Consider the following 24,290-nt stretch of genomic DNA (forward strand, 5'->3'; position numbering starts at 1 on the left):
ACATGACTTAGCGCCTGAGCATGCACTCATGCACATAGCATTAGAAGCACGCTGCCTATGGGGACTTTTTGGAGAAGATAACAATTATGAGTAAGATTAATTCTTTCAACTTGTTTCTTTATATCTGGTAATACTTTTTCTTCTAGCCAGTTCCTTGAGGCATTAATGCAAATAGTTTCTTGTGTTTCTTGTTAGTCAGACTACCACATGAAATTTAAATTATTTTATCTTTTCTTGGAAAGTAAAGATATGGGATTTGAGTGAGAAATACAGACCAGTAATAGGGAGGAATCAGTGAGTTTGAATTTTATTTTCATCTCTGTTACTGTCAGGATATGGGCTTCCCAGATGGCACAGTGGTAAAGAATCAGCCTGCCAGGGGAGAAGATACAAAAGACATGGTTCAGTCCCTGGGTGGGGAAGAGCCCCTGGAGTAGGAAATGGCAACCCGCTCCTGTATTCTTGCCTGGAAAATTCTGTGAACACAGCTGGGCTGCTGAGCACACGTTATTATAAGATACAGAGAAAGACACCTCACCAAAAAATTGTTTTCTGTATTTACCGCTCAGATTTGGTGGAATAAATGAAAAGTATGCTGTACAGCTCTTGCCCACGAGACATTTAGAGCATTGGTATTAAGTTGTTTAAGTTGTTTCCAAATGCTGCTGCAGTGAATATATTGTTGGTGTTGTTCAGTTGCTAAGTTGTGTCTGACTCTTTTGCGACCCCACAGACTTTAGCCCACCAGTCTCCTATGCTTGGGATTTCCCAGGCAAGAGTACTAGAGTGGGTTGCAATTTCTTTCTCCAGTGGATCTTCCTGACCCAGGGATCAAACCAGTGTCTCCTGCTTGGCAGCTGGATTCTTTGCCACTGAGCCATGACGGAAGCCCTTATAGCTAAATGCCTTGGAGAGGGCACAGATTCCTAGAAGTGAAATTGTGAGGGTATCTGTCATCTTGCATCTGTATATAAAGCTAATAACATATTTATATATTTATTTCCCTTTTTATTATTTCATTGGTATCGAAGAACTTGGAAGAGCTTGTTAATTGTTCAGTGCAGATAATACAGAGAAAAGGAAGACCTGTAGAATGAGTGGGAGACACATAAACAGAGAGGAAAGAAGAAAGGGTAAAAGAGGAGAGAAAGAGCATAAATGAAGCAAAGGTACACGTGTGAGTGGAGTACTGGAGAGCAGCCAGTCTAAAGGTCAGCCCCGCAGGAGCGGAGGTTCCTTTGGGATGACGTCACACGGGCGAGGCAAGGCTGAACTACTGAGAGCCTTCAAAAGTATGCAAAGGCATTTAGATTGCAGGTGATAGGGAATACGAAACCGCTGTAGAGTTTTGAAAGTAGCAAAGGTTACGTGATGGAACTAGCATTTTAGAACATCAGTCCCGCTTAGTATTGTGGAAGATTAATGGCAGCAGGTTGGTTTTAGAGATAGGAGTACCAGCCAAGAAGCACTACAATTTAATAGTATAGAGAACTGATATGCTGATGTGGGCTGGTAGCAGTGAGAACAGGAAGAAGGAAGTCATAGCAGGAACACCACAGAGGAAAACAATGTAATTTGGTGACTGAAGAGATGTGAAGGGTAAAGAAGTAGTGGATATTTTAAGATTTTCTTCCCAAGAGATAGGAGCAACACAGTGCCATTAATAGAATGTCTTTAGTTCAGCACTGAAAACGAATTTCATTTTCTTTTTGTATAACCCTAACTTATAAACTTAGGAGAAAAACTAGTGTTTGAGAACAGTGCTGTCAGATGGCAGATATAAAACTCATCAAAACTGGCTTCCAGTAACTGAAGAGCAAAAGAAGGAAAAGGCTTCTAAGGAATCGTCTCTGGGAAGAGCAGAAATACCCATGAGAACGTTTTTAGAATGATAGCAGTTTAAATTATATAACTTTCCCACCTAATTAAACTCTTTCTGTGGAGTTTAGTGCGAAAAGTCAGAATGCCCAAAGTCATTCCGGATGATAATGATTATTCTTAAGAGCTGAATCTGAAGCCATTCAAAGATAGGCCAGATGTCAAGGCTGTGGTCTGAGGTGTCATTCTTTAAAAGGCAATATGTAACTCCTCTACTGGGCAAACAGCAGATCAGTTCCTGAACTGTCTGGGAAGAACTGTCTGAACCGAGCTGGTGGGTGAATATTTAAAAGTCCAGATATATGGGGCAGAAAGCAGATGTAGAAGAAATTTTTATAATTATTTTGTTTTAAAAGGCACGTGATGATGGCAGGCTACTAGCGAAGATTTACAGCAATTATTCATTAATACCAGCTGGATTATTTACTCAAAGAAGTAGTTCCACTAAATTTAAGTAACAAAACACACATGAGAAGATATAAAGATTACTGTATCACCCAAACCTAGTTTAAGGAAAAATAACAAATGATACTTTTCATGTATGATACCTTATAGACTATTAGAAAAACCTTTAGGATTTTATCAGAAGGCAGGTTTAAGGATCAGCTCTTCACAACCAGATGGGAATTGCTCTACCAATTAAGATAAGGGAATAGTTTTTACTCACCATACAAATTTCCCTCTGCATGCATGTATACTAAGTCGAGTCAGTCCTTCTGACTCGTTGCAATCCTATGGAATGTAGCCTGCCAGGCTCCTCTGTCCCTGGGATTCTCCAGGCAAGAATACTGGAGTGGGTTGCCATGCCTTCCTCCAGGGGATCTTCCTGATCCAGGGATCAAACCCATGTCTCTTATGTCTCCTGCATTGATAGGTGGGTTCTTTACCACTAGCACCACCTGGGAAGCCCACATTTCCCTCTAAGACTCTGTAAATCAAAATCATTATAAATATATGAGGGCTTATTTGTTGTTATTTGTGACAAATTCAAGGTAGTTTCTAGAATATAAAAATCTGTATGTATTGTTAACACTACAAATACTGTAAGTCTAAAGAAAATTATGTAAAAAAAAATCTGCCTCAGTGAATGAATTACTCACTGTAAGCAAATTTGAACATAAGAACAATTCACATTTCAGATCTTTGTAACTCAGTTCCTATTACAATTTAATAGTGTTCTGTCAGCTCACTTCCTCCACCAGGATCTTCCCAACCCAGGGATCAAACCCACTTCTCTTATGGTCTCCTGCCCTGGCAGGCAGATTCTTTAACCACTAGCACCACCTGGAATCCACCTGCCAATGCAGGAGATACAAGAGACATAGGTTAGATCTGTGGGTGGGGAAGATCCCCTGGAGTGGCAAATGGCGACCCATTCCAGTATTCTTGCCTGGAGAATCCCAGGGACAGAGGAGCCTAGTGGGCTACAGTCCATGGGATACCAAAGAGTTAGACATGACTGAGCGACTAAGCACACACAGACACAGACACACAGACACAGCTTGAAAGAGTGGATGTGTGTCTATGTAACTAACTTATTGATGTTGTTCAGTCAGTAAGTGGTGTCCAACTCTTTGAGACCCCTTAGACTATGTAGCACACCAGGCTCCTCTGTTCTCCACTACCTTCCAGAGTTTGCTCAAATTAATGTCCACTGAGTCAATGATGCTATCTAACCATCTCATTCTCTGCTGCCCTCTTCTTCTTCCTTCAGTCTTTTCCAGCATCAGAGTCTTTTCCAGTGAGTCAGCTCTCCCTATCAGGTGACTGAAGTATTGAAGCATCAGCTTCAGCAACAGGCCTTCCAATGAATATTCAGGGTTGATTTCCTTTAGTATTAACTGATTTCATATCCTTGCTGTCCAAGGGACTCTCAAGAGTCTTCTCCAGCACCACAGTTCAAAAGCATCAATTCTTTAGCCTTCAGCTTTCTTTATGGTTCAACTCTTACATCCATACATGACTACTGGAAAAACCATAGTTTTGACTATACAGACCTTTGTCAGCAAAATGATGTCTCTGCTTTTTAGTATGCTGTTTAGGTTTGCCATAGCTTTCGTTCCAAGGAGCACGTGTCTTTTAATTTCATGGCCACGGTCTGCAGCCCAAGAAATACTTCTACTTTTTCCCCTTCTGTTTGCCTTGATGTGATGGGACCAGATGACATGATCTTCGTTTTTTGAATGTTGAATTTCAAGCCAGCTTTTTCACTCTCCTCTTTCACCCTCATCAAAAGGCTCTTTAGTTACTCTTTACTTTTTACCATTAGAGTGGTATCATCTGCATATCTGAGGTTGTTGATATTTCTTCCAGCAATCTTGATTCTAACTTGTGATTCATCCAGTCTGGCATTTCACATGGTGTACTCTGCATATAAGTCACTAACTTGCCACCAGTGACTAATCTAGATACTGAGAATAAAGTTCATTCATCCTTAAAACTAACACTTTAACACGTAAAAGAAAGATACATGCAATTTAATTTTGTCTTCTCTGGTGCTTGAAAGTATTAGCTGTGAAGTGAATGGATATTAAAGAATAGTAATTACATTTACAAATGGCATATAAAAATAAAAAATCAGGAAGAAATGAAACTTATAAATGTTCTCTTTGAAGGCATTCAGAATTCCTTATCCATAAATTACCCAAAAAATGTGTATATGGTTGGGATAGACACTCTTTTGAGATAGATGAAAATATAAACCTCTTTTATTCTTTTATATATGTATTAGTATAAATCTTTATAAACATTTTCCTTTAATATGTTCTCATGGCAACTCTAAGTAAATAGTGTATGTTTTATGACCAATATGCATCATAAACTTTTCAGAGAAATCTTCTTTTCCATGATTATATTACATAGCTAAATTTTGATATTTTAGAAAGGTTAATTTTTCTCATTCATATTAAAATTAGACTGTATATAAAATACCTAAGTATTGTAACATACAATTTTAAACTGACAGAAGCTGTTACTGTCTAGCTATCTAATGATAGCATGAATGAGATTAACTTCAAACTTTTATTTACTGTATCCTTATCTTGAAACCAAGGATCAATTTCTTCATAGGAGAAAAAGAAAACTTTTAGGAGAATATAATTGAAGTTTTTAAAACAGTATTTAAGAAGAAAATGACTTAACATCCTTAATTTTTAACAAAAGACACTCTAAAAATAGTGAAACTATGATATTTTAAACAGAAGAGTGATGTAATCAATAGTCTTTCATCTAAAAGAAATAAAGGTCTTCTGTGTGCCTTCCCCTTCACGGATCACGGCCTTATCATGGTGAAGGCACTTATGTAACAATGAAGCTACGAGCCATGCTGTGCAGGGGCACCCAAGACAGATGGATCATAGTAAAGAGCTCTGACTAAATGTGGCCCGCTGGAGAAGAAAATGGCAACCCACTCCAATATTCTTGCCTAGAAAACCCCATGAACAGTATATGAAGGCAAAAAGATATTACACCAGAAGATGAGCCCCCCAGGATGGAAAGTGTCCAATATGCTACAGGGGAAGAGTGGAGGGCCGTTACTAATAACTCCAGAAAGAATGTAGCATTTGGATCAAAGCAGAAACGACTCTCAGTTGTGAATGTGTCTGGTAGTGAAAGTAAAGTCCGATGCTGTAAAAAACAATATTGCATAGGAACCTGGAATGTTCGGTCCATGAATCAAGGTAAATTGGACATAGTCAAGCAGGAGGTGGCAGTATTTTCATTTTAGGGATCAGTGAACTAAAGTCCAGATGTTCAAGCTGGTTTTAGAAAAGGCAGAGGAACCAAAGATCAAATTGCCAACATCTGCTGGATCATGGAAAAAGCAAGAGAGTTCCAGAAAAGCATCTATTTCTGCTTTATTGACTATACCAAAGCCTTTGACCGTGTGGATCACAATAAACTGTGGAAAATTCTTCAAGAAATGGGAATCCCAGACCACCTGACCTGCCTCTTGAGAAACCTATATTCAGGTCAGGAAGCAACAGTTAGAACTGGACATGGAACAACAGACTGGTTCCAAATAGGAAAAGGAGTATGTCAAGGCTGTATATTGTCACCCTGTTTATTTAACTAATATGCAGAGTACATCATGAGAAACGCTGGACTGAAAGAAACACAAGCTGGAATCAAGATTGCCAGGAGAAATATCAATAACCTCAGATATGCAGATGACACCACCCTTATGGCAGAAAGTGAAGAGGAACTAAAAAGCCTCTTGATGAAAGTGAAAGTGGAGAGTGAAAAAGTTGGCTTAAAGCTCAACATTCAGAAAACGAAGATCATGGCATCTGGTCCCATCACTTCATGGGAAATAGATGGGGAAACAGTGTCAGACTTTATATTTTTGGGCTCCAAAATCACTGCAGATGGTGACTGCAGCCATGAAATTAAAAGACACTTACTCCTTGGAAGGAAAGTTATGACCAACCTAGATAGCATATTCAAAAGCAGAGACATTACTTTGCCAACAAAGGACCGTCTAGTCAAGGCTATGGTTTTTCTAGTGGTCATGTATGGATGTGAGAGTTGGACTGTGAAGAAAGCTGAGTGCCGAAGAATTGATGCTTTTGAACTGTGGTGTTGGAGAAGACTCTTGAGAGTCCCTTGGATTGCAAGGAGATCCAGCCAGTCCATTCTAAAGGAGATCAGCCTTGGGTGTTCTTTGGAAGGACTGATGCTAAAGCTGAAACTCCAATACTTTGGCCACCTCATGCGGAGAGTTGACTCATTGGAAAAGACTCTGATGCTGGGAGGGATTGAGGGCAGGAGGAGAAGGGGACGACAGAGGATGAGATGGCTAGATGGCATCACTGACTCAATGGACATGAGTCTGAGTGAACTCCGAGAGTTGGTGATGGACAGGGAGGCCTGGCCTGCTGCAATTCATGGGGTCACAAAGAGTTGGACACGACTGAGCAACTGAACTGAACTAAAGTGGATAGGAATGGGTGAATTTAATTTAGATGACCACAATATCTATTATTTCGGGCAAGAATCCCTTAGAAGAAATGGAGACACCCTCATAGTCAACCAAAAATGTCCAAAATACAGTACCTGCATGCAGTCTCAAAAACAACAGCATGATCTTGGTTTCATTTCCAAGACAAAGCATTCAACATCATAATAATCTAAGTCTGTGCCCCAACCACTGATGCCAAAGAAGCTTAAGTTCACCAATTCTAGGAAGACCTACAACACCTTCTAGACCAAAAAAAGATGTTCTTGGCATCATAGGGGATTGGAATGCAAAAGTAGGAAGTCAAGAGATACCTGGGATAACAGGCAGTTTGGCCTTGGAGTACAAAATAAAGCAGGGCAAAGGCTAACAGAAAACGTCTGTTAATAGAACACGCTGGTCATAGCAAACACCCTCTTCCAACAACACAAGAGATGACTGTACACATGGACATCACCAGATGGTGAGTACCGAAACCAGATTGATATGTACTTTGCAGCTGAAATGGAGAAACTCTATATAGTCAGCAAAAACAATACCAGGAGTTAACTGTGGCTAAGATCATGAGCTCCTTAATGCAAAATTCAAGCTTAAATTGAAGAAAGTAGGGAAAACTGCTATTCAAGTATGACCTAAATCACACCCCTTATTACTATACAGTGGAAGTGACAAGTGGTTTCGGGGGATTAGATCTGGTAGACAGAGTGCCTGAAGAACTATGAACGAAGGTTTGTAATATTGTACAGGAGGCAGTGACCAAAATCATCCCAAAGAAAGAGAAATGCACAAAGGCAAAGTGGTTGTGAGGAGGCTTTACACATAGATGAGGAGAGAAGAAAAGCAAAAAGCAAGGGAGAAAGGCAAAGACATACCCAACCGAATGCAGAGTTCCAGAGAATAGCACAGAAAGATAAGAAGGCTATCTTAAATGAACAATGCAAAGAAATAGAGGAAAACAATAGAATGGAGAAGACGAGAGCTCTCTCCAGGGGAATTGGAGATATCAAAGGAGCATTTCATGCGAAGATGGGCATGATAAAGGACAGAAATGATAAGGACGTAACAGAAGAAGAAGAAACTAGGACGAGGTGGCAAGAATTCACAGAAGAGCTATACAAAAAAGGTCTTAATGACCCAGATAATCACAACAGTGTGATCAATCACCTATAGCTGGACGTCCTGGAGTGTGAAGTCAAGTGGGGCTTAGAAAGCATTACTATGAACAAAGCTAATAGAGGTGATCAAAATCCAACTGAACTATTTCGAATCCTAAAAGATGATGCTGTTAAAGTGCTGCAATCAATATGTCAGAAAATTTGGAAAACGCAGCAATAGCCACAGGACTGGAAAAGGTCAGTTTTCATTCCAGTCCCAAAGAAAGGCAGTGCCAAAGAATGTCCAAATTACAGTACAATTGCAATCATTTCACATGCTAGCAAGATTATGCTCAAAATTCTTCAAGCTGATTTTCAGAAGTATGTAAACCAAAAACTTCTAGATATACAAGCTGAGTTTCAAAAAGGCAAAGGGACCAGAGATCCAAATTGCCAACATTCGCTGGATCTTGGAGAAAGCAAAGGAGTTCCAGAAAAAAACATCTGCTTCATGTGAACTACTGGGCTGGTTGAAGCTCAAGCTGGAGTCAAGACTGCTAGGAGAAATATTAGTAACCTCATATATGCAGATGATTGCTACTTGCTTGCCAAGTCGCTTCACTCGTGTCCGACTCTGTGCGACCACATAGAGGGCAGCCCACCAGGCTCCCCAGTCCCTGGGATTCTCCAGGCAAGAACACTGGAGTGGGTTGCCATTTCCTTCTCCACTATGCAGATGACACTACCCTAATGGCAGAAAGTGAAGAGGAGCTGAAGTACCTCTTGATGAAGGTGAAAGAAGAGAGTGAAAAAGCTGGCTTAAAATTCAACATGCAAAAAACTAAGATCATGGCATCTGGTTCCATCACTAGGACTATCCTAGAAGCTGCAGAGCAGGGACAAAACACAAGAATCAGAAAAGGAACTGGCCGAAATTTGTGTTCTTTTTAAAAATACTGCTAACATATCCCTTTTTCAATTCTTCTAAATCAGGAGTTTTTAATGGAATAGTAAAAAATGGTTTACCTTATTTTCAGTTTGTTTTCCCTACATTGTCATGCACCTGCTTGTTTTTGACTGTGATGCTTCTCCCATAGAAGATGCATAGAAGATGCATCTATAGCAATTTTATTCCTTTGTATGCTTCATGTTTTTTCTCCTTGTAAGTTATGAAGTCAAAAAGAAGAGCTGGAGTTGCTGGTTTTTGGAATTAATAATTTATTCTTATCACATTGACAAAATTCCTCCTGAAACAAAAAGCATAACCTTGGTTCTCACTAAGAGTGAAATTTCATTTAACATCTTTCCCACCAAGCCCCCAAACTCCCTACATTCTTTTCAAATAACTATTTTATCATTCAGTATGCTTCTGCAGAGACCCTTAACATATGCATGTATGTATAATATATATTCACAAACAAATAATGTCGTGTTGATTTTTGAGAGCCTATTCTGCTAGCTACAAGAATACATTTATGAACAAAACACATAATGTCCCAGCCCTCATGGAGCTTCATGAGGTTGTTACTGGCGTTGAGTTTTCTTGGGAATCTTACATATGGTTTAAATATCCTCTGATAGACAGTTAAAGAGCCCAATAAAACTGTCACTTGATCTTAATTCATTCCATTATCTCAGTCACTTTATTATGTTAAGTTAGAGGCTTAAGCAAAATAACTCCATTATCTTCAGTAAGTACTTTCCTAATAGTATCATCCACTGCACTAGCACGGCCTTGGACAGTTGGAATCTAGCAGGCTATCTAGACACCTAACTTACTAACAAAGACTTAATTAAGCCCTGGATAAAACTATGCCAAAATTATCCATTTAAAATCCAAAACTTCAAGTAGAATTACCGTAGAGATCCTGTAAAGAAGGAAATATAGCTTTAATTCTTCTCCCTGTTTTAATTTTTAAGTGGGATGAAATAAAAATAAGTCCAAGCTTTATGTATTTTGGTTGTTGTATTTCCAACTTTTATGTTTATTAGTCATGTAAATTGATGCTAATTGATATAATGATTGTTTAGTGAAACTAATTTTTCAAGGTTACATCAGATCAGATCAGATCAGTCGCTCAGTCGTGTCCGACTCTTTGCGACCCCATGAATCGCAGCACGCCAGGCCTCCCTGTCCATCACCAACTCCCAGAGTTCACTCAGACGCACGTCCATCGAGTCAGTGATGCCATCCAGCCATCTCATCCTCTGTTGTCCCCTTCTTCTCCTGCCCCCAATCCCTCCCAGCGTCAGTCTTTTCCAATGAGTCCACTCTTCGCATGAGGTGGCCAAAGTACTGGAGTTTCAGCTTTAGCATCATTCCTTCCAAAGAAATCCCAGGGCTGATCTCCTTCAGAATGGACTGGTTGGATCTCCTTGCAGTCCAAGGGACTCTCAAGAGTCTTCTCCAACACCACAGTTCAAAAGCATCAATTCTTCGGCGCTCAGCCTTCTTCACATTCCAACTCTCACATCCATACATGACCACAGGAAAAACCATAGCCTTGACTAGACGGACCTTTGTGGGCAAAGTAATGTCTCTGCTTTTGAATATGCTGTCTAGGTTGGTCATAACTTTCCTTCCAAGGAGTAAGCGTCTTTTAATTTCAGGGCTGCAGTCACCATCTGCAGTGATTTTGGAGCCCAGAAAAATAAAGTCTGACACTGTTTCCCCATCTATTTGCCATGAAGTGATGGGACCGGATGCCATGATCTTCGTTTTCTGAATGTTGAGCTTTAAGCCAACTTTTTCACTCTCCACTTTCACCTTCATCAAGAGGCTTTTGAGTTCCTCTTCACTTTCTGCCATAAGGGTGGTGTCATCTACATATCTGAGGTTATTGATATTTCTCCTGGCAATCTTGATTCCAGCTTGTGTTTCTTCCAGTCCAGCGTTTCTCATGATGTACTCTGCCTATTAGTTAAATAAACAGGGTGACAATATACAGCCTTGACATACTCCTTTTCCTATTTGGAACCAGTCTGTTGTTCATGTCCAGTTCTAACTGTTGCTTCCTGACCTGCATACAGATTTCTCAAGAGGCAGATCAGGTGGTCTAGGATTCCCATCTCTTTCAGAACTTTCCACAGTTTATTGTGATCCACACAGTCAAAGGCTTTGGTATAGTCGATAAAGCAGAAATAGATGTTTTTCTGGAACTCTCTTGCTTTTTCCATGATCCAGCGGATGTTGGCATTTTGATCTCTGGTTCCTCTGCCTTTTGTAAAACCAGCTTAAACATCAGGAAGTTCACGGTTCACATATTGCTGAAGCCTGGCTTGGAGAATTTTGAGCATTACTTTACTAGCATGTGAGATGAGTGCAATTGTGCGGTAGTTTGAGCATTCTTTGGCATTGCCTTTCTTTGGGATTGGAATGAAAACTGACCTTTTCCAGTCCTGTGGCCACTGCTGAGTTTTCCAAATTTGCTGGCATATTGAGTGCAGCACTAAAATAGCAAATGTTAGTCTGTGTTTAAAATATAGGTAACTTTTCATTTCCTTGTCTACCCTGATAGCTCAGTTGGTAAAAAATCTGCCTGCAATGCAGGAGACCCCGGTTCAATTTCTGGGTTGGGAAGATCTGCTGCAGAAGGGATAGGCTACCCACTCCAGTATTCTTGGGCTTCCCTTGTGGCTCAGCTGGTAAAGAATCCGCCTGCAATGCGAGAGACCTGGGTTCAATCCCTGGGTTGGGAAGATCCCCTTGAGAAGGGAAAGGCTATCCACTACAGTATTCTGGCCTGGAAAATTCCATGGACTGTATAGTCTATGGGGTCACAGAGTCAGACACAACTGAGCAACTTTCACTTTCACTTCACTTCACTTTTCACTTCATCTTATATATTAATGGCGTTGAATAAGGAATGTCATATATCTAATCTAAGCACTGTTGAATTTACATGTACTAAGTTTTTTCTATGCTCTGTTTTATCTCAAAGATAAATCCAAGTTTATTATTTAATTTCAAGTTAAAAAACAGTTTCTTACTATTAATGTACATCTAAAAGTGGAGCTAAATGAAGTACTGAAAATTAAATGACCCAAAATTGTGGTGTCTAAGAACATCTTATTCCTACTTTCTCATTCTCTTCTTATTAATACACCTCTTGTTCACAATACTTATAATCTTAGAACTATTTGCAAAAGATATAGCCTGAACTCATTATATCATGACATAGCTGAAAATTCCTTTTATGGCACATCTTTACAGAAGATTTTGTATTAAAAAAAAAAAACTTGATATAACACACACCTACGGTAGACACATTAAAAACTCTTTTGAACACAACTGTTTAGAAGGTGCATTCACAAAATAAATACTCAAGAAGTATTTATGAATGAATGAATGATAGTACTTGATATAATGACATATCTGAAGAGCTGAAGTAATCTATTTTTCTGTCTTTGTGCCAGTACCTTACTGTCTTGATGACTGTAGCTTTGTAGTATAGTCTAATGTCAGGCAGGTTGATTCCTCCAGTTCCATTCTTCTTTCTCAAGATTGCTTTGGCTATTCGAGGTTTTTTGTATTTCCATACAAATTGGGAAATTATTTGTTCTAGTTCTCTGAAAAATACCATTGGTAGTTTGATAGGGATTGCATTGAATCTATAGATTGCTTTGGGTAGTATATTCATTTTCACTATATTGATTCTTCCAATCCATGAACATGGTATATTTCTCCATCTATTTGTGTCATCTTTGATTTCTTTCATCAGTGTTTCATAGTTTTCTATATATAGGTCTTTTGTTTCTTTAGGTAGATTTATTCCTAAGTATTTTATTCTTTTCGTTGCAATGGTGAATGGAATTGTTTCCTTAATTTCTCTTTCTGTTTTCTCATTGTTAGTGTATAGGAATGCAAGGGATTTCTGTGTGTGAATTTTATATCCTGAAACTTTACTACATTGATTAGCTCTAGTAATTTTCTGGTGGAGTCTTTAGGGTTTTCTATGTAGAGGATCATGTCATCTGTAAACAGTGAGAGGTTTACTTCTTCTTTTCCAATCTGGATTCCTTTTATTTCTTTTTCTTCTCTGATTGCTGTGGCTAAAACTTCCAAAACTATGTTGAGTAGTAGTGGTGAGAGTGGGCACCCTTGTCTTGTTCCTGACTTTAGGGGAAGTGCTTTCAATTTTTCACCATTGAGGTTAATGTTTGCTGTGGGTTTATCATATATGGCTTTTATTATGTTGAGATATGTTCCTTCTATGCCTGCTTTCTGCAGGGTTTTTATCATAAATGGATGTGGAATTTTGTCAAAGGCTTTCTCTGCATTTATTGAGATAATCATATGGTTTTTATCTTTCAATTTATGAATGTGTTCACCATGACTTTTCACCCCAGTCTTCCATTTACTTCTGCATTCACCTTTTCACTTAGAATTTTTTTTTCCAGTCTATTTCATATGTGAATAGTCTTTCTTTTCTCCATTTTATTCTCTCTTTGATTGATCTTCCTTTATTTCTTACACATACTTTTATGCACATATGTGTGTTCATATTTATATGTTGTGTCTTTACAGATTTATAATTGTATATTTATATATATATTTTTTAACGCATCTGTGTGTATTTTAATCTGTATCTTTCAGTTACATAGTGTGCCTGAGACTGAGAAAGAACTTTTTGTTTCATTGTTTATAATTTATGCCTGGGAGGGTGGGTTTTGTTGTTCAGTCATAGAGTCGTGTCCAATTCTTTGCAACCCCACGGACTGTAGCCCAGCAGGCTCCTCTGTCCACAGGATTTCCCAGGCTAGAATACTGGAGTGGGTTGCCATTTCCTACTCCAGGGACCTTCCTGACCCAGGGATCAAACCCACATGTCTTGTGCCTCCTGTCATTGGCAGGAGGATTCTTTATCACTGTACCACCTTGGAAGCCCTACTACATTGCATCTTTCCACAACTTCTGCACTGAATGTTTCCCACATACGTTCTACCTGAAACTTGAATTTACCAAGGACACTTCTTTGCTTGTAGCCCATCAGACACCAATCTTTTCCCCATACCCTGTAGACTAGAAAGAAGAGTTCTCTGGTTCCCTGTTGCTATTTTCATACCTTCTGCATCCACATGAAAACCCTCCCTTCTTTGAGATTTATATCATCCAACTTTATTATCACTATGTCTCTCTCCTCTCCAGTGATATCCACTGATCTCCATAAATGTGAGATCCTTGAGGTTCCTTTAATGTGCATTTCAAGTACCTGGTTCAGTGTCTTCCTCTCCACCCCAACCTCTGCATTCATGCTGCTGCTGCTAAGTCACTTTAGTCATGTCCGACTCTATGTGACCCCATAGACGGCAGCCCACCAGACTCCCCCGTCCCTGCTAAGAAACTTCAATATCAGTGGCCCATCAATCCCACTAGCATTCCTTTTACATGTCCAGTATCACCTCCCTTTCTTGTCCCATTAAACCTTTACTATTTCCCACCTGCTTCCCAGCCTTTTTCTTTACCCTGTGCTCTCAGTAGAGAACTCTGCTTCTTACTCAGTGGGGAAAATTGAATCTAGCAATGATGAGTTCTGTCAGTTAAATGCCTCCACCTCTACAGAGTTATCCACAGCTCTATTCCCCCCACCTCTATACCCTCTAATCTCCAAGGAAAAGTTTTCCAGTCATATTTTTAGTGATAATGCTGCAAGTTGTGCTTATAATTCCATTCTCTGAGACCCTCCTTAAAATATATTGTCTTCCTCCCTTTTACTTTAGCTTCTTCCCGTAGTCTTCTCTTCTATAGTCCATAAACATATTCACATGCCATCCATTTCTTTAAGGACTTCCTCAGCCATACATTTTCCTGCAACTATAATCCTCTTTAGTTTCTACCTAAGATCTTATATTTTCTAACCAAGCCTATACTTCATCTTCACACACATTATCCTACTTCTATCATGCTATTAAAGCTGCACAGAGAAGGTTGTCATTTCCTAATGTTCATTTGTCACTTTCATCTTATTTAAGTATTTAACCCTGTTGATGACTCTCTTCCTGAAATTCTCTTCTCTACTTTCTGTGACAGCACCTACACTTGGTTTGTCTTTTGCTTCCCTGACTGTTTTCTCAAATTCTTTTGTCAGTCCTTTTCCTTTAAGTGTTTGTTTTCATTTTGGTTCTATCTTCTTCCCACCCCCCACCCCCCCTGCTCCTCCTTTCTTATGTCTCTCTTAGCATTTCCATCCACTCCTGTGGCTTATTTACCACCTAGGGCAAGACCAACCACTCCAGTCTCATTTCCCAACATCCTCCATGATCCTGAGAAACCTGTGAAACCATCCTACTGGTAGGACTTCATGCTTTTCATACCTCAGTGCCTGTACACATATTATTTCCTTTGTCTGAAATTCCCATCCTACCCCCTCTCCATTCCCACCTTTCTTGAGGTGACTGTCTCCTTCTTATCCTTCAAAACTTAACTCAGGCATCATCAGAAAGCCTTTACAGGCCCTTCTTTTTCCCTGCCCAAGCTAGGTTCTGTGTAATACCCATGCTTACCCTTTTATTACAGCATTTACCAATAACTGATTGAAGTTACCATATAAAGATGTTTCTCCACCTTACTGCTCCTATGATCAAGCCATGTCCTAGTCTTTGAATAATCAATGCCTCGAATAGTAACTAGTTCATAGGAATTACTAAATAAATGTTTGTCGATTGAACTTAAATCCGTATCATAAGCTTTTTAGGTATGCAGTTTTGTGACCATAAGTATATCCACATTGTTGTGCTCCTAAGAAGTTATCTGGACTCCCTACCTGTAGGCCAACTTACCTCCATCTCATCTCTATATTCTTGCCAGGGGGAATCTTTCTAAAATGTAAATGACATTACTAGATGAGGTAAACCCTTTTATTGCTTCCCACTGTCTACATTAGTGGTTTTATCACAATCTTTTCTTAGATCCAAGCTGCAGTGAGAAAAAAAAATCAATGAACCAAGGTTTTCTAAATTTTTTCAACTTAAAGTTGGTTGAGTTAATGAATGGCAACAGTAATCAGAATAAGAAATACTGAAATATGCATGGGAGGTAAAATAAGCTTTATTTTAGATATGCTCACTGTCATATACCTGTGAAAATAAGCAAGAGGAGCTATCCTGAAGGCAGTTGGATATATGAGGGTGAAACTCAGAGGAGAGTTTTGGGATGATAATCTGTACCATAAGCATTTAAATGAAATCAGGGGAACAAATAACATCTTTTAGGAAAACATAAAAAGGTTTAAAGGTGATAAAACAACATTTAAGAACTAGCATAGAAAGAACAGCCATAATAGTAAAAGAAAAAACTACATCTCTTTCTTGTCCTGCTGCCGTGGTTTAAAGAGAGCAAGATCTTTGACACTAATGGACAACCCAAAGCATTTTTAGTGGCTTTGCTGTCTTCTCTACTGGAAGGATGATTTTTATCCATCTCTCTTGAATTTCCCTGATTCTTTCTCCTTGGGAAAAAATATAATAATTGAGAAGCCAGATATGTTGGATGAGATAATTTTGTTGCCTAAATAGTAGAAATGGAATTTTTTTCTAAAAAGAAAATTCTCCTGCTAATAAGAATTCTCTCACCTTGATAGATAAAACTTTCTCTCAAAAATGAAATCTAAAAAAAAAAAAAAAATGAAATCTAAAAAAAAAATTTTTAATGGAATCTACAGCTTGTTTATCTATCGTGAAATTTTTGCTTCACTACAGTTCAACTGAAGATGAGGAATTTGTTCTGTTTTCAGTCCTTTCTCTCACTTTGCAAAAAAATTACTAGTCAGTAAGAGTAGTCCAAGGCCATAAAAAATTAAAACTAAACCTTAAAAGTTACAGTATTTTTGGAAGCAGTGGAGCACATCATCAGAGAGCTCAGGGATGTGGTAATTAAGCCTTGCAACGTACGCCAGCTTCAGAACTCAATAGCAGTGCAACCCTGGTCAGATTACCTTCTATATGCTTTGGTTTGTCATCTAATGATCATATCTACTCCATGGAGTTGTAATGAAAATTAAATATGTGCATAAAGTACTTCTCAGAATGCTGACACATAATCAGTATTCATTAAGTATTACTTGCCTTTTAAAATGTATCAAAATATTCGTTAAGAGTGAAAAATGAGAGTAAACCAACTCAGAAAATTGGTAAATAACTTATGATCATCTACTTGATGGAAAGCTATGTATTTCATTGTAGTATGTACATATTATATAGACATAAAGAAAATATAAAAGTGGTATTATTTGAAAAAGCTAGAATTTCTGTCTAAAATATAGCTGTAAATGTATTTTTCAAGTTGACAAAACATTTGTGTTATAGCAAATAAACTGTCTTATTTCCTAATTATATACAGCGTTATCAGTTTACTTTCCTATAATTGTTACTAAACTAGCAGATAAAATATGCCAGTAAATGCTTACCAATTTGACTTAAGTAATAACTTGAGGAAACAGTTTAATGTACTTATTAAGACAAATAATACAGTAACCTATAATCTAAAATCTGTAGCTTTCTATTAGCCCAAACTCTAGTGGAAGTAACTGAAATAAGAACAAGGAAACCAGGCCCACATTTGTTACTGTCTTATCTTAGGACCTTGTACAAGGGTTTCCTTGTCTGGGCTTCTGTTTCTCCATTTAGAAGAGAGAAATTCTAATCCTAGAATTCTAATCTAACTCTTTTCCTATTTCATGAATTTTGTGAGAAGCTATCATTGAGCAACATGTAAAGCAGTTGTAGCCTATTTTATTAAACTATGTAATTTTTTAAGGATATTATTGATTAGGACAGTAAAGAATAACCTGCAGGCAGATCCTGCAAGGTGGTTCAACAGACACACCTACCTTCCTGTCAGCACAGTCCGTGTTTGGCAGGTATAGTCCATTCCTTACAGGAAGGAATAGATGCTTCATTGTGTTTCAAAAGTCAGTAAGCTTTTACAAAACGATGTAATTGACATATTTCTTGTTTCTGAGATCAAATTTTCATAAATCATTCAACCTGGATAAACTGAGAATGTGGTTGATCTAGTAGTTGTTGAAATATAATAAAGACATTGCAAAACATGATATTTAAGTATTTCCTCCTAACCTCTTGCCTTCACAAGATGTAAGAGTTCTAAATGGAAAGATATCCTAATGTATGAAGAAACTAAAGTAAGATGAGTCCATCTGTAAAGAAAAAACCCAAAGAAGCACAATACAGACTCATCTCAGTAATTTAGCATTCCACTGATTCAGAATTCAACTGATAATAACTGTGCAAAGTAGAGCTTACTTTTACATTATGAGGAAGTTTTTTTAATAGTAGAGCAAATGATACTGTGGGAGAGAGATATAGTTAACTAACCTGAAAGTACTATTTTCTAACTTTAGGGACTTCCTTGGTGGTCCACTGGTTGAGAATCTACCTTCCAATGCAGAAGATGCGGGTTCAATCCCTAGTCAGGGAACTAAGATCCCACGTGCTACAGAGAAACTAACCCTGCATGCCACAACTACAGAGCTTGCACGCTGCAACTACTGAGACCATACTCTCTACAGCCCATGCTTCACAGGGGGAGAAGCCCCTGCATGGCGACTGGAGAAACCTGCACACAGCAAGAAAGACCCGGTGCAGCCAAAAATATGTGTATTGTCTTAGCTTTTTACAGTCTATGCTGAGAAATTCTATTAATGGCATATCAAGGTTTCTACTGGCTTCTACAAGGTTTCTAGTTGTTAGCTGTTAATTCAGGTTATTGGCATATTTTACAATGCAGTTAAAATTTCACAGTGACATTTTTCTTCCCCTTCCTCCACAGTTAACCTTAGTAAAACTTTGTCTTAAAGAATCTATGTGATCCTAGGAATCATACTCTTCAGAGAGTATAACAGAGCACTGGTTCTTATCACTAGGGAAAGTCCAACTAATACAGAGTCATCTGTAAATACAGTGAATTGTCTAGTAAATCTTCTAGTTCAAGTATTTGCATCACTAGCTTAAAGCTGTTTTAATGGATATATAATACTTGTGTAAAATTTACATTAGAGAAATTTGTGGTAATAAATTTAAGCAAGATTTTCCTTTTTCACTATGAGATCATAACTACATTTCTCAAAGCAAAGATTTTTTTATGCCCCGAGTTGTTTCATGTCCCTACTTTCTATTAACAAAACTCTTGATATATGCAGAGTCATCCATTTAACTTGAGCTGTTTTCAATGTTGCATGCAGCTGATGAGTCCATCTAAACCAGTGTGTATGACTCTAAGAATACCCTCATTCCTTTAGTGTCTGGCTCGGTGCTGTGTTTATTTGCAAAGGACCCTCATGCACGGATCCATATAAATGAGAAAAGCTGGAGCAGACTAGACTGTGTCGCTCACCAGTCTTTGAGGAGGGAGAATTGTGTATATGAAAGCTGCTGGGTATGAGCTTCCCTTATAGAGAAGATTTCTGTGTGTGTGACATCAAGCAAGATTTTTGGTTGAGGTTTTATGCTTACCGTGAATAAAATAGTAAGAAAAAGGCAATTGATGATCTAATTCCATCATCTTTTGAGAAGCAAAACCCTTACTGATTCAATGAATGTGATCTCTCTCCCTTAGAGTAGTCTAAGAACCCTACAGAATGACTTCTGAACTTTTGACTCCCATTTTCAGTTTAGTTGGTGAATTTTTAATCAACTGAAAAATCACTTATATTTGACTTAGAAGTATATAGAGTCAGTGCTAGCCTATTTATATTACTCAGGAATAGAAACTTTTAAAATGTAGTACAGAAAATCTGGTTTTATTAGCATCAAACCATTTATATATATTTAAACTGTTTTGATGCCACTGAGACATCGTTTTTCCAACCTAGCCACCTAACACCTGGCTTTAAAAAGAAATGTAATGCATAACAATTATACAGTATACCAACATATCACTTATTAAGCTCAGTAACAGGCCTAAGAATTATAGTATTTCTATATTGAAAAATGTACTTCTTGGGTGAAAAATCGGTTTGAAACTGCTCAACATTTAAGATGCCATCTTGTCATGGCATAATAGTGATTCATTCATAACTTTGATGCAAGTAGGTAGATGTATTAAAACTAGTAGCTTGTGTTTTTCATGTAGCCTCTAAAACTGACGTAATCTGAAGATTGGGTTTAAGTGTGTGTTTTTGCTGTTTTTTTAACCTCAAATACTTGGCACTCTGCACCCGTGTCTCTCACTTCCAGTCATGCTTTGTTGCTTCACGTGACGACCAGAAGTGCTTGATCACAGGTAAATACTGTCCTTTTTCAGTCAAAACATTCCTGACAATAATTGCACTTTCTATGTTCTTTGTTTTTTCCCCCTCCCGCCCCACTGCCCTCAACTTAGGTTGGAAAGGCTGGTGGACGTCCTGAGGAAGAAGGTTGGAACAGGGACCATGAGGACAGTGATCTGAACTGAAAAAAAAAAACGACAGTCTGGGGAAGCAATCCCATCTGGTGACCAGGCTGCTTCATTGAACACTGTGTAAACACTAAAGCCTTAACTTAGCAAACAGTTGTTAGAAGTGGGACACTCCAACCACATTCCAAGCTGAGATAAAGTCAAATCACAAATGTTTAACCGCTTTGCTGCTGACTTGAGTTATTTATCCAAATGTATTAACTACAGACTTTTACCAATGAATAGCTGTAAAGTTGCAGCTTATTTGTAATTATTTTATATCTCACTGTATTTAATATAAATATTTTTGCTGGAAGACCATTATAGAAACATAGTAAAGTTGGTCAGGATCATATCTTCACATATGGCCCTTTCTGAGTCAAATGCAGCAAAGTAAATATTGTCTAAACCTTAATCCACTGTGTTAGGTCAAAACTTCAAATACATGCATTTTTCAATATAGAGTTTATTTCTTAACCAATGAGAGAAGCACATACATAAGAAGCATGTATAGTCTTCCTTCGATGCATACATGTAATCTTTTTTAGTATTAAAGAATATTAAGTATAGATACCAAGAATCAAATGTATAATTTGCTTTAATAAGAGCTTGGCATATTAAAATGACATTAATCAAAGCATGATTTTTTTCACTACAAATAATGCACACTGTTTTCAATAAAAAGAAAGTATTGTTAATGTGTACTTAACAAATTCATGGTGTTGGTATTTTTTAATGTTGGGTCTGAATAATGATCTAAACTCTATTTAAACCGTAGTAATTGCCAAGTCTGTCTACTCAGGAGGGATACTTTTGGCTTGAAAATGAGCATGTGTCACCATGACACGAAAAGGCAAGCGCCCATGAAACACATGAAGTATTCTTTTTTTTAATGCCTTTATTTAGACTGTCATTTGAATTTTTGTTATGGAAGATGGGAATCTAATTATAATATACAATAAAATTATAATGTAAAAATATAAAGACTTGGGGGAAAAAGTAAACCTGTGATTTGGTTCAGGAAACCTACTTTTTTAAATTTTATGGATAAAACTAAAATTCATGTATTTAGCTACAGGAAAAAAATCTTTTTTTAAAGATTGAATTAGATGAGAAGCAAATAGAAAATAAATATGACCAGAATAGGATGAAATAGATAAGTAGAGATGGAATTAGTGAAAATTAAGTAGGCAAGTGAAAAATTTTCTAAGTCCATATAATCTTTTAATTTATCTTTAAGACTGAGCTAAATTATCTACCATTGCCTATTTTCAGGACAAGTACAGAATCATTTATCTCATACACCATTGGAAATAATGCTTTTGAATTTTTTTTACTCTGCAGAAAAATGTAAGGTGCTTTATCACAGGGTGACAAAAGAATTGTGATGCAAACAAGCTCTATTTGTTTCTTATTAACCCCGTTGAATTAACTGACAGAATCATCCCATTGATTCAAATTTAGAATTTACTCATGTTGCCTGCTTTTAATTTTGCTTAAACTATGTGAAAAATAAGGAAGACTAGGGGTTCAAAATTAACTGGATTTATTCTACAGTCCTAAAAAGAATTATAGACTCTCTAAACTGCGACTATCTTACTATAGAAATTTAGAATAGTTTCGTCATGCATGTAGTTTTCTCTACGAGCTCTAATTGAAACATGTAACAGCTCCCTATGTGAAGGAACAGCCCCTTTCAAGTCATGCAGGTAAGTGAAGAAAAACAGTTCTCATCACAAAATAGTCCATTCCTGAATCCTCTTCAAATAAACTGCAAGTAACTTGAGTTTTCAATTTATTCCTGAATAACAGACAAAACTTTATTGAGTTATTTTGCTTGAGGTTTTGTAAAACACAAAGTGTAGGAAAAAGGCATTTTACAATTTCCAAACATCTCTTTCTATAACTAACCAATCAGATTAGCACAACTAATTCCTATAATCAATATACAGAACCTTTAAAGAATTTGATACCTTGACATTAAATTTACAAAATAGTTCTAGCATCTACTATTGCTCAATGTAGGTAATCTCCCCCAGATTACCACATCCCCTTGAAAATGAATTGTCTACACAATTACAGATGCGTCAAGTAGTACTTTTTTTTGGACAGGACAAGGGGGTGTGAAGGAATAATCTTGCCTGCTGAAGATCAGTTCTCTATATATTCAATTATAATGCAACTTCTGAAGTGTTCCACACTTCAGAAAAGAGGTTGCTTTGAGTTTACTTTAAACATCAAGTCTAATTCCTACAGTGAAATGATAATTTACTTTTCCTTGTTAAAAATAAGTAGTTCAGAGGAAAAGCAGAAAAGATCATACAAACGTGTAGCACTTGATTTAAAAAGCCCTTTCTCATCTGCATTTTTATGTGATTCTATGGACAGTAATATAATACCAATATTTTTGTCTACCACGTAATAATGATAATGATGCTAGTAGTTTTAGTATTACCATTAGTAGTAGTATTAGTAATACATTTTGTAAATGAGGAAACACACTCAATGGAGCTAGGAATTTGGCAAGAACTGGCTGGGACTTACAGCTGAGGTCTTATGACTCAACTCCATGCAACCACAGGTCTCCAAAACTTTCATTTACAAAAATCAAAAATCAAAGATTCTAACTGTTGCAATTTCTTTTATTATTATGCCATTTCTTTTATGCATATATGTATGAATTTTCTGCACATATCTTTCAATTAAGTACAGTAATGTGAGCTGCATATGTGAACAGCATCACATTATTACTACCTCTCTATAGTGTTATAGTAGCAACCTTAGCCTTACTTTCACTAATTAGGAATATTGTGACAATTCATTGTTGATTAAAAATAACCAGAGTTCTTCTGTACTCTTTAATTTGGCTTGATGTTAGAACCTGACAATATATTTCTAGCAAATGACAGTCTAAACTTAAAGGCTCACTGTACCTCCTGGAGCATCTGTTAAAGATACAACCAGTTATAGGCAAGTTATAAACAAAGTATAAAGCAAAGTTATTAGTTAATAATATGGGAGAAACTCATTCTACTTCTATATTATGTTTAACCATTGTGTTAAAATTATTTAAAATATCTTTCTTTTTCAGTGAGAAACTTGATCCTTGGTAGATGTCCTTATTCAAATAAATGGATAAATCTTCTCATCAGATCACTTACCAATAGAATTAGTTTATTGGGCAAAAATGTTAGAATATTAAAATTTTTTAGTTTTAATATTGATTAACATTGCATAAAAAGCCATTTTTATAGATAGTATATTTTTAAAGATAATTAGTGAAGTTTCTATCGTTAAATACTCTTGACAAGTGAGGCATTATAATGATAAAATAGCCATGTTCTATACATTTGTCTTCTCACATATGGTTTATATGGAACCCAAATTTTTTGCAAGACAATTATTGTGTTGATAACTACTATAAACAGCTATGCTATGTATCTAGTAATATGAAGAGAGATATATAGATATATAAATACACAGACACATACACACATAAATACATTTGCCTTTCTAAAAAATTGATTTATAAGTCAATTGTTAGGCTCCAGTGACTTCAGCATTTTGTTCGTTTTATTACAAATGCACGTGGTTTCTGAGGCTTTTAAACAAATACATGAAATGGTTGAAAGATTTATATTGCTTGAGCTCAGCTAAATATGTCATCTCTAGAAAAGATGTGGTTTATTTTGGCACTGTTTTAAAAACTCAAATATTTTAAACATTCGTTAAGTTGGAGCTTGCACATTTGAACTAGTAGCATGCGTTCCAGAATAGCATCTCAGGTTACCAGGGTTTTGTGATCCTTTTACTAGAATAACCTCCTTTGAAAGGTTTTCTTTTCTTTTTTATTATGCACTTTAAGTTAAATTGATAAATGTTGAAGTTATTTTTAATGTAGGATTTCATAAATAGAATTGGACAGTGAGGAATGTGTATTTTTAAGACTCATTAAATTATCGTGTACTAT

The 24,290-nt window shown here is 37.1% G+C and overlaps 1 protein-coding gene across 6 annotated transcripts in view; it reads left to right on the forward strand.

The window, feature by feature from the left end:
• Window positions 1-24,290, forward strand: part of MIPOL1 (mirror-image polydactyly 1) — a 336,828-nt gene that overhangs the window by 300,773 nt on the left and 11,765 nt on the right. For 2 of the 6 annotated variants that reach the window (XM_055556692.1, XM_055556694.1), the window contains one exon: window positions 18,288-19,439. The exons of 1 other annotated variant lie outside the window; for it this stretch is intronic. In XM_055556692.1, coding sequence (XP_055412667.1) covers window positions 18,288-18,438 — 151 coding nt within the window. In that variant the 3' untranslated portion in view covers window positions 18,439-19,439. Of the gene's footprint in view, window positions 1-18,287; window positions 19,626-20,266; window positions 21,050-24,290 lie in introns of those variants that run through there. 3 more of the 6 variants (XM_055556697.1, XM_055556691.1, XM_055556693.1) reach the window with 3 other exon arrangements.

The sequence above is a fragment of the Bubalus kerabau genome, chromosome 19 (genome assembly GCF_029407905.1).
Source record: "Bubalus kerabau isolate K-KA32 ecotype Philippines breed swamp buffalo chromosome 19, PCC_UOA_SB_1v2, whole genome shotgun sequence".
NCBI lineage: Eukaryota > Metazoa > Chordata > Mammalia > Artiodactyla > Bovidae > Bubalus > Bubalus kerabau.